Genomic DNA, 11,554 nt, shown 5'->3' with positions numbered 1-11,554 from the left:
TTTTACTTAAGTAAATAAATTAAAAGCAATAATATTTATGTAATTGCTAACTCATTAATGCAGTTATGAGTGTTATGTTGTATTTTTATCTATAGTTAATACACAAGTCTGAGTTCTGGTTGCAACAAAATAATGTAAATTTAATCTACCTAGTATTAATATAATAAGAGATGAGCCATTACAGTTATATAGAAAAGTGTAATATGATCCTAAAACTTTATCACAGTGTTTTATGCTTGGAGTGGCTAAGGTTGTCTTATCAACCTTGAATACTGCTTATTATTGGATATTGTGCCATCAATTTTTTGATTTATTAATATGACATGTAATCTGATTCATAACCCTAAATCTGATACTTACTATTTTGATAGTATGTAAAACCATTTGCTATTTCATACAAATATTGATTTATTTATCAAGTAGTTTTTTTTTAAATTTGCTTTTATACTTTGCTAAATTTGTGTAATTTAACAAGTAACACAAATTTAATTGTATGTTGCGAAAGACTGAGATATTCTATGTAGATTTTGATCAAACTATTGTCATAAGTTCCTTGATGTGTAGCATATTTACAAGAAATAAAATGTGATTGTAGGATATGTTACACTGACATTGATTGCTTTGAATTGGAAAGAAGACAACTTTCCTAAAATATTTGATGGAAAAGTTGTTTTTATTAGTGGCTAGTTTTAGTAGTAAAGTGGGGGGAGCTACACAATTTTAACACATATTTAATCCATTAGATCAAATATTTGTTAGAAGACTAATTAAAGGTAAAAACAAATTTAAAAACAAAATTAAGAGCTGAAATAGTTTGAAAAAAGGCTAGTATTGAACTATTATAGTTTTGACTTACTTATAATAGATTAAGATTAGCCTTAATATCATAACATCTAAACATCGAATTTAAAATCAAGTTATTAAGTTGTGTAGCTAATTAATTGCTGAAAAATGGAATAGTAATTTTAAAGACAATTTGAAATTACAATGTTTGTAATGTTATTGTTTGACAGTGTAGTTAATGAAGCCTCCTCTCTTAATTTATTTTTATTTTATGTAGCTTTTGATTAGTTAAAATTTATTTCATATGACAATAAATTTGACTCTTATTAGATAGTCATTTTCAATTAATCACATAATGATGAAACAGATACAGATACTTAAAATGCATATAAAATTGTGATATTACATACAAATAAAAATTATGTGGCGTCATGGGACACCAGGTAGGAACGAAGTTCCTTCGGATAGTACAGAAGCAACACAATTTGAAAAAAAAATGTTGAATTTTATATATATTTTCTAGTTTTTAATTTTTTTTTTAATTTTGTTGATTGGTTTTTATTAAGTACATAAAAGTATTTAGGAAATTTAGTATTTTAGAAAATAACAAATACCGTAAAATAAAATAAATCAAAGAAAATAATAATAATAATAATAATTCAAACTATTAAGTAAAATAAAAAAAACGTGTCTTATTTATTTTTGTCGACAGTATAAAATTACATAAATAATTTTAAAAAGTTTACTAGTATATTTTAGTTTTACAAACGTCAAATTATACAGTCGTGTGACTGATATTACGTCACTTCCGTTATATGTTTTTCTTACGGTTTTAGTGTCACATTTTTTTCAGTTCGGTCGCCCAGCCAAATGTCAAGTCTGCCGTAAGGAACTTCGTTTCAATAAATAATATTTGAACTTGTGTAACCGTTGTTAATCCTATGAAATTCATCTTAGATCGTTAAGTTCGACGATAGGATAGATTACTCTTGAATAATCTTCGCATTTTTATGTAAATATTTGTCTTAAATATTTTTAGGTTTATTTAGTGTACAATAAAAGTGTCAAATTTGAGTGGTGTTTAATTCAAACTTCAGATAATTCTTATTATTTATTGGTCTAAGATCCGAACCTAAGTCGATCTTCACCGAGCTGATAATAGAATGAAACATAGTTTATAATAAATTTAGTATATTAGATAATATATTAAAAATGGATTGCCTAAAAATCATGCACTGACTATTTTTTATTAAAAAACAAATTGACTTGATTGTATGAAACATAGAATGTGAAGCCGTTTGGTTGCCTATTAATTACCTGGACGAACAATTGGGTTGCCAGGTATGTAGACGATAACTGGCATCGACATACCAGCTTATAACTAGGCAACCGTTGGGTTGGGGTTGGGCTGCACCTTGGGTACGTTCCACTTAAGGCCTGCAACGTCAACGAACACGACCACTGAAATTGCTGTTCTACCAACGTAAAAAACGCCGCGGCTGTTGTAGGCGAATTTTATAAGTGGAACGTGATAGCTCGTGACGACTACGGGCTTTGGAACAATGAAAAGGGCGTTGCGGTCGTTGTGGTCGCTTAGTGGTACGCACCCAATCATAATATCAAGTCTGATTTAAAAGTGTTTTATACCTTTAAAAAAAACTATCGTATTCATAAAAGTATCGAAACAAAAGTATCGGTACTTCTAGGTGCAAAATTTTGATCTTTTCTACCTTTTGTCACATTTGGCGAGCCGAGCCACTCGGTGTGATGGGCGTTGAAATCACCAAGTATCACGATCTCTGCGGATGGGATCTGTTGTAGCACGGTATCTGTAGCCATTTGTATGTGCTCCATGAGTCGATCAGTTTCGTCGTTACCGATGTGGACCTATATAGGCAGGCATAGACGCGGGGATGATCGTCGCTGGCTATGCGCAACCACAGGATGGAGAGGTCCCTACCTTCAAGACTGCCAAGGCGACGAGAGCAGACATCCTCTCTGACGTACGCGCAAACTCCAGCCCGCGGTACAAAAAAGTGTTTTAATTTGTACCCCGGACAGGAGAGATAAGAGGTATCAGCTGGAGAGGATATCTGCGTCTCTGTAAAGTCGAGGACCCCAGTCGGGCTGATATATTGAGCAGGAAACTTCCTGATGTGCCTTACCTCAGTTGAAACTAACCTCGTTATTTGTATAAATCCAACAATTTAACCCGCTATTTATATTAAAGCAAATTCTGGTACCAATACAACAGTATATACCGTATTCGATAGTTTCGGATAGTTTTGGTACCGGAGATAAGGATAATGATATATCAAAGTAAAAAGAGATGGAAAAATAAAAAATGCAAGGGACACGTTAGGCCGTGCAACGTAGTCTTTTGGTTTGATTCACTAAAAGAAAAAAAAAATGTCAAAGTCTTCGTCACTATTCGATTTTTTTTGAAACTTTTACATCGGTTTATGCGGTTACGGTATTGAACCTTTCCCTAATAGATACCTACATTTCATCAACGTACTTTCGTGATTCGTGCCGAAAAAAGTACCTTCAATCAGGGATACGTATATACGTACGCATGTGGATATCGCTCTGGTATAGTCATATTGTGGTGTGGGTGATTCCGGATTCGATTCCCGCTTGGGAAGGATAGTTGTAGTTGTACAAATATTTCTTTCTGGTTTGGTTGTCCGTCCGGATGTCGTTGTGCCTCGCAGGGCACGTTAAGCAGTCGATCCCGGTTGCTATCATAGAAACCTGATAGCGATCGTTACTCATGGTAGGGAATATATCAGCCAACCCGCAGTGGAGTAGCGCGGTGGATTAAGCTCCGACCCTTCTCCCACACGGAGAAAAAGGCGAGTGAGAATTTGCAAGTTTTTGTTTCATATTTATGTTATATAAAGATATAAAATATTTTTTATTGTACCAACTATAAACATTCGATTGAGCGTAGTTGTGTATCCATAACGACTTAACACTCAACCGTTAAGGTCGTGCTGTGATTGGCGACATAAAAGAGTAGGCAATTAAGACATTAGAATTATTCATCTGCTTACTACTAAATATTCTGTGTTTTAGTGCCAATTTCTGCAAGAGCTAAGTTCTAACTTCTGACTTAGTCGAGCAATATAAGGACAAACTGTAGCCAGTTAAGAGGAAAGGATACCGGCTTTCTCCATACAAACGTAGTTGACTGTTTCCTTCCTGGATTATATTAATATTTTTGTAACAAAACCTTTAACTGCCATGACCATGACCATGCCCATATGTCTTGGTTTTTTCATATTCTTATTATCATAGGGAGAATCATAGTATAGAGGAGTAGTAGTAGTTAAATAAATATATTAAAAAAATATATATTAATACGTTAGTCCTTCGAAACTTTATGCAACGTCGTAGATAATATGCAGTCGGAGGCATGAAATTGAAGGATAAGTCAAATCATTCTCTCTTTATGCATGTGTATTTTAAATGTACAGCACAAAATGTTTGATATTGTTTCTATTTATTTCGCTGACTTTGTGTGCATATTGAATTTTTATCTTGTTCCAGCTTTTTCAGTTGATTTTCTATTAGTTGTTCTTCACGCAGGCGGGTTTTTTGTTTTTTTTTTTTAATTATCATTTTTTATTTATGTTACCCCAGAACTTTTGACTAGGTGGACCGATTTCGATTTAAATACAAGTCAAGTTGTATTTATTATATCGCATAACTTTTCCTGGATATAACGATGTTGATGAATACTATTTTAATCGAAAGCTGATGCTTGTCTTGTCGTCCTATTTAATTTAATCGAGATTTAATGGCTACTTTTTCGGTAATCTTTGATAACGCGTCTTTATTTGAACATTTTTTCGTCTGCTTATGCTGTATTAGTTTTCCATGTAATTAAAGTCCGTTTTTTTTTTTATTTGTGAGCAAACATAATAACAAAAACGAAGTTCATAGTTTAATTGCTATGTTAGAAACTGTATGCAGGGTTAGCGGTAATAACCGATCTGGTGTAGTGGTGCGAGTAGCAGCATAAAACACCGACGGTGTGTGGGTTCGATTCCCGCTCGGGATAGATATTTGTATTTGTACAAATATTTCTGTTCGGATTTGATGTCTGCTCTAGTGGGACTTTCCACCCCGCCTTAGAGAGAACATCAAGCCGTCGGTTCCCCACGTGTTATCCACAACACCTGATACCGATTGTTACTAACATAGTAGGGAACATATCCGCCAACCAGCAGTAGAGCACCGTGGTGGATTAAGCTCAAATACTTCATCGAGAAATAGGCCTATTTCCAGCAATGGGATATTACAGGCTGAATGCGGTCACGGATTGAATGTCCATATTTGATACTTGAGACTTCTCTGGTTTCAACGTTAAGTAAATATGTAGAGCAACCATAAGTGATTTTCATTTACATCTTGTAAATTCTCTTGATGAAGGTGTTTTATTAAAGACGTTGAAATTACGCCTCGGGGGGGCCTCTACGTTCCTCAATTTGAAGTTTTAAGTTTCAAATAATATGTACCTATATAAAATTAGTTGCAACTTTTTTTTCAATTTTAAATTAAACCTGACCATAATTATAGTAAGAAAGAAAGAAAGAAAGAAAGAAAGAAGAAAGAAACATGTTTATTCGGAGCATCACTCAAATCGCAGACAGTTTTTACACAAAAAAAATCACAGTAAAATAGAAATAATAATAATTAATAAATAAGTACATATAGAAAAAAGAAATTTACAAGACCAGTAATATAGACTCCAAAAAAAAAAAACTAGAACATCAAAAAAAAGTAAAAAAAAAAATGTAAATAAAAATTTCCAAAGAAGTTATGAAAAAAAAGACGAATAAACAAGAAATGTGAAAATGTGTGATTATATGACCAAATAATACCGCCTGCGGCTAAAGCATTTATTAATTTGGTTAACATTCATTTCTGACATTTATAATCTTTAAATCATCGCAAGAGTCAATAGCTAATTATTTTCGTGTAAAAATACATTAAGTATTTTATATCTGTTTTTATATTTCATCTAAATATGGCATTTAAATCTTGCAAATTGAAACAGAGTCACGTAACGGTTTTCGTTTTGTATAGCAGTCGAAAACTACGGGGGTTACTTAGTATGCGGCATTAGAAATGCGATGGTGCGGTCTGTTTCCTATAAGCTGCCGCGCATTCATGGCATTTCATTGTACGCGGCAGTCGCGGGCTGGCCGCCGCGGGGGGATCGCGTTCGCACCGGCCGTGCACCATGTTTTACACGAGCCGCTCTATTTACCACGCTCATATTCATTGTTATCGAATCGTATCCGTATACTACTCGGGATCCGAACTTTAATATGAACGCACACGCCATACGAACCACAATTTCATTCATCAAAATGAGTTGACAAGTGAAAATGAAATGGACAAAGTGCAGTATAAAATGATAATTAACTTGATATTCTTTTGTTTGGTGATGGGCGCGGCGCTTACGGAAGCGCCAGACGCTGCAGATGTTTGTTTCCGAGTGCCCGGTGAGAATAGTGTGGAGTGCAACGTACGGACACTGTCGTCGGACCGGGATGTGATCGGTTCGATGCACTCGGATGGCGCGGAGAGGCTTGCGATCCGATGCGGCTCGCATCTTCTTGAGAGCACGTTGAAGGATCATTACTTCGGAAAAATGCAAGGTTTGACGGAGATCACTCTAAACGATTGCAAAATTCTCCGGCTTCCAGGTAACGTCTTCGAGGGTCTTCGAGGTCTCAAAACTCTGAAGTTACGTTCAATGAATAACCAATGGGGTCATAATAAAGAGTTGGAACTTTCTTTGGGAGCTTTTAATGGCTTAAGAGAACTGCAAACTTTGGATTTGGGATACAATAACATAAGAAAGATCCCGTCAGACCTGTTCTGTGCACTGGAAAATATAATTTCGCTTAATTTAACACGTAACAAAATCAAGTTCGTTGATGAGTTAGGCTTCGGTCACAAGTGTGGATCTACTTTGCAGACTATTGATTTAAGCTACAATGACATCATGTCCTTGCCAGCTGACTCTGAAATATTGCACTTGCGGAGGCTAACAGAACTATTTCTACAAAACAATAAAATAAGCGAACTGCCGGAGGAAGTTTTCAGTGACTTATTATCGCTGAAAGTTGTGAATCTATCCGAGAACGCAATAAATTATTTACCAGAAGGTCTATTTCAAAATACGAGAGAAATTCGTGAAATATACTTAAGTTATAATGAGCTAGAAATTTTGCCAAAAAAGTTATTGAATAGATTGGAACAATTAGTTGTGTTAGATCTTTCAACAAACAAATTAAAAGGAGATCATATAGAAGTAGAAACATTCGGCGGTCTAATAAGATTGATTGTGCTCGATTTATCACACAATGCCTTTACTGGAGTAGCACAAAACATGTTTAAGGATTTATTTTTTCTACAAATTCTCAATTTAAGCAATAATTCTATCGGTTTTATTGAGGACAATGCTTTTTCACCGTTGTTCAATTTACACACTTTAAATTTAGCACTTAACAAACTTCGGACTATAGAGGATCATGTGTTTAATGGGCTTTTTATATTAAATAAATTAAACCTAAACAACAATATTTTATCCTATGTGGCCGAAAACGCGTTTAAAAATTGTTCCGACTTAAAGGAGTTAGACTTAAGTTCTAATAAATTGACGAAAGTTCCCGAGGCTATTTTGCAATTACCGTTTTTGAAATCGTTGGATTTAGGAGAGAATTTATTAACAGAAATTTGTAACAATTCTTTTCAAAATTTATCTCAGTTGACCGGGCTACGTTTAATTGACAATCAAATTGGTAACCTTACTGCTGGAATGTTTTGGGGCTTACCAAGCCTACAAGTTCTAAATTTAGCCAAAAATAAAATTCAGTCGATCGAGACCGAAACCTTTCAAAAGAACTTGCAATTGGAAGCCGTTCGATTGGACGGTAACTTTATTTCTGATATAAACGGGGTATTCGTGTCATTGACAAAGTTGTTATGGTTAAATTTATCTGAAAATCACCTTGTGTGGTTTGATTATGCTTTTATACCGTCGAGCTTAAAGTGGCTCGACATTCACGCAAATTTTATTGAGGTACTAGGTAATTATTACAAAATTCAAAATGATTTACATGTTAAGACTTTAGATGCGAGTCATAATCGTATAGTGACTTTGACCCCAATGTCTATACCTAACAGCGTGGAACTATTGTTTATTAATAATAATTTTATTTCGAGTATTGATCCAGATACATTTATTGAAAAGAGCAATTTGACTCGCGTCGATATGTATGCCAATGAAATCGAAAGTTTGGATATAAATAGCTTGCGCATCTCAAGAGTTGATGATCATGCATTACCAGAATTCTATATTAGTGGTAATCCTTTTAAATGTGATTGTACTATGAAATGGCTTTTACTTATCAATTCAATTAGTTCTCGAGAATATCCACGAGTGATGGATTTAGAAAACGTGATTTGTAAAGAATCATATGTCCGAGGTATCAAATATCTTCCAGTTAGTTCTTTACATACTAAGGATTTTCTTTGTAAATATGATAGTTACTGTCCAGAAGATTGTCACTGTTGCGACTTCACTTTCTGTAACTGTAAAACTGTTTGTCCTAATAACTGTTCATGTTACCACGATTCACCGAAAACCACAAATGTTGTTGATTGCTCTGTAAAACTTTTAAACGCCGTTCCTCGTGATTTTCCTATAGATGCGACTCATATTTATTTAGATGGTAATAATTATAATGATTTGAACGAAACTATTTTCATTTCAATGCATAAAGCAATTGTTTTATATTTAAATTCTAGTAATATAGTTGATATAAAAAATGAAACATTTCGTAGTCTAAATGACTTGCGCATATTACATTTAGATGATAACAAAATAAGATATTTGCACGGCCTTGAGTTTTTTAAACTGAGTAATTTAAAAGAATTATACCTTCAAAATAATGCTATCGAGTTTATTTCAAATGTCAGTTTTTCCTTTTTACTCGCTCTTGAAGTTTTACGCTTGGATGGAAACAGACTCGTTAACTACGGCTTGTGGCATTTGGACAATAACAAAAAGTTGCAAACGTTGTTTGTAGGCAACAACTATTGGTCTTGTAATTGTAAATATTTACAAGGATTCTTAATGTACATATCACAGAATTTGGAAAAAGTGATAGATATTCATAATTTGTATTGTTTTAATGATAAAACTAGCCCGACAAAAAAACCTCTTAATTTAAATGTTACAGTTTGTAGTGAAATAAGCGATACGTCGATTATTAGTGCGTTCTTTGTTTCAAACAATATTCCATTACTGGCCTCGGCTCTTACTGGATTCATGCTTATTTTATTAATATTAGCGTTAGTGTTTACATTTAGATATGCTTGCCGAATGTGGTTATACTCAAATTGTGGTATTAAGCTCTCTCCCTTAGCGGGGGCTTTTAACGATGCTGATAAGCTTTATGACGCTTACATTTGTTACAGTCCCAAAGATGAAGAGTTCGTTATAGAATCTTTAGCTCGGGAGCTCGAAAATGGCTACCCGTCCTATCATCTCTGTCTACATTACAGAGACGTGCCGCAATTTGAGGCTACATATGCTCAGTTCCCCGATTTAGTAGTTGAAGCGACTGAAGCGTCAAGGCGCATTATAGTTGTGTTATCGAAAAATTTTATTCTAACAGAATGGTCACATGTAGAGTTTAGACAAGCTTTACAGAGAGCTCTTCGAAAAAATCCTCATAAATTAATAATAGTTGCCCTAGGGCTTGTTGCGCGAGACCCAGAATTAAAATCGTATTTCAAAACTGGTTTGGAAATAACATGGAAAGAGAAACGCTTTTGGGAAAGATTACGATATGCGATGCCCTCTTCTAAGCGACGCGGTCACAAATTGAAAAGACTTAATTATGGGAGAAACTCTAACACATACACAATGGACGCGTCTGTTTTAAATAGTACCTGTCAGACGCTTTGTGGTAAATCTGCTAACTCGGCGGAGCGCTCGCCTTGCGATAGGCCGTTGTCGGAGCATATATACTCCACTATAGATTCGGATTACTCATCCAATGATTTCCACGGCCGCCACAATCAACCACAGTCGGTGGTTTTACAACATACAGTTCAAACGTACCTGGTGTAAAGAGCCTAGTAATTATTATCAGAACGATCTCAATTGTTACGATAGGCATCGCTAAAATGTCGCTTAGCTGTGAAGAAAAATAATTATTGTCCCATTTTGTACATAGTCTTCATAGTGTTTGTATAGTTATAACTTTTGTACAATAACGATACCAAATTTTGCATTTCTGTGGGATTTGCTTCTAAATATTTATTGCATATTGTTTCATAGGTAGTTTTATGAGTATTAATTCGAAAGACTGTAAATTATTATTGTGTAGATTATAAATAAATTTGGCTGATGTTTGTATAGTCATGTAATAAATGAATTTTATGACTGCGATAATTTGTATTTCTTTTCTTTCCTTATAGTATTACATAGTGTATACTACAGATAAGGTATACGTAGGCTCTATTTACCAAATGTATCTTAATCATACAGACATAACGTTATCATTTAAAAAAGGCATTTTAACTTAAAGCAACTTACCCAACAACAATACTGTGATAGGTAGCAACTTAAGATATTTTTCATAAACTACTTCTAAAGAGTTTACTTCCCGAGTCGCCTTTTCATGTTTTATTCTTTTATTCAGTCATTTATATCTTATTTTGTCTCTTGTAAGTAGTTTAGTTGCCATTACGAATTAAGGTTAGATTTATAAAAATATAATATTTTAACATTTTAAAAGATTTTGTTTATACTTCACACACTTTGTTTAAATATTGACGCAGGAACTGGAAGTTGTGACCTTTTAACCTAAAAACCTAAATATAAATATTAAATTATAGTAGGTACATTTTACTTCACTTACGTAGGTATTTATATCATGATTTATGCGCACATTTTATATCCTGACGGTAAAGCATTATAATATTATTAAATTAAAATAGGTAACCGAATAAAAAAAAAAACTACTTTTTTTCCTTTATCCTCAGTACCAATATTGTATTATGTAGTTATATATTGTATTATGTATATTTTACAGTTTCTTTACATCAATACCATTTTTAAAATTATTAAATAGTATTTAAAATTATTAAGTACGTGACTAAGTATTTTAAAAAAAAAATGTATTTGATGCAATAACAAAAAAAAAGTTCGCACTATGTACTTCAATGTATTACGCAACTTCCGATGTTTTTAAATGTCATCTAAATTTTTTTATTTCAAATTAACTGGAATACATATTTGGAGCACTGGGTGAGAATTCAGTATGGCATTATATTTTCTTAGAAATTAATTGTTTGTTATGATATTTAATTCTAGATTTAGTATTTATTCCTCTTAACTTTGTAACAATATATTTAAATTGTAGAAAGTAATAAGTCTCATTCGAATTCAACGTAATTGGCGCTTAAAATAAATAAAAAATACTGTTCAATTATTTTATGACGAATTTTCATTCATTATTCATATGAATCAGTATAATGTCATGAATAAAATGTACTTGAGACTATATTTTGTTCATTGTTTTGTGTTAAAAATATACACGAGAATTTTGTGAATGGTTCTTTTCACTAGTACATTGTAAGGGTTTACAAATGTTTCATCATTTCATGAAATCATGTATGGCGAATGAAGTACCTACTATATTTTAGTTGAGCGCAAAAGAGAACAATAGACTATTTT

At 33.3% G+C, this 11,554-nt stretch overlaps 1 protein-coding gene across 1 annotated transcript; it reads left to right on the top strand.

Moving 5' to 3' along the window:
- Positions 1-6,187: 6,187 nt before the first annotated feature.
- On the top strand, positions 6,188-10,267 carry LOC123658212 (toll-like receptor 7). The gene has a single exon (XM_045593654.1). It carries the CDS (start codon positions 6,188-6,190, stop codon positions 9,941-9,943), a length of 3,756 nt encoding a protein of 1,251 aa, XP_045449610.1. The 3' UTR covers positions 9,944-10,267.
- Positions 10,268-11,554: the final 1,287 nt, after the last annotated feature.

This window comes from Melitaea cinxia, chromosome 12, assembly GCF_905220565.1.
Source record: "Melitaea cinxia chromosome 12, ilMelCinx1.1, whole genome shotgun sequence".
Taxonomy (NCBI): domain Eukaryota; kingdom Metazoa; phylum Arthropoda; class Insecta; order Lepidoptera; family Nymphalidae; genus Melitaea; species Melitaea cinxia.
Note: the sequence above shows the minus strand (reverse complement) of the source record. Positions and strands in the feature narration are given on the sequence as shown.

Excerpts from the sequence above, each read along its gene's own strand:
- LOC123658212 (XM_045593654.1), top strand. The coding sequence starts at position 6,188 with ATGGACAAAGTGCAGTATAAAATGATAATTAACTTGATATTCTTTTGT.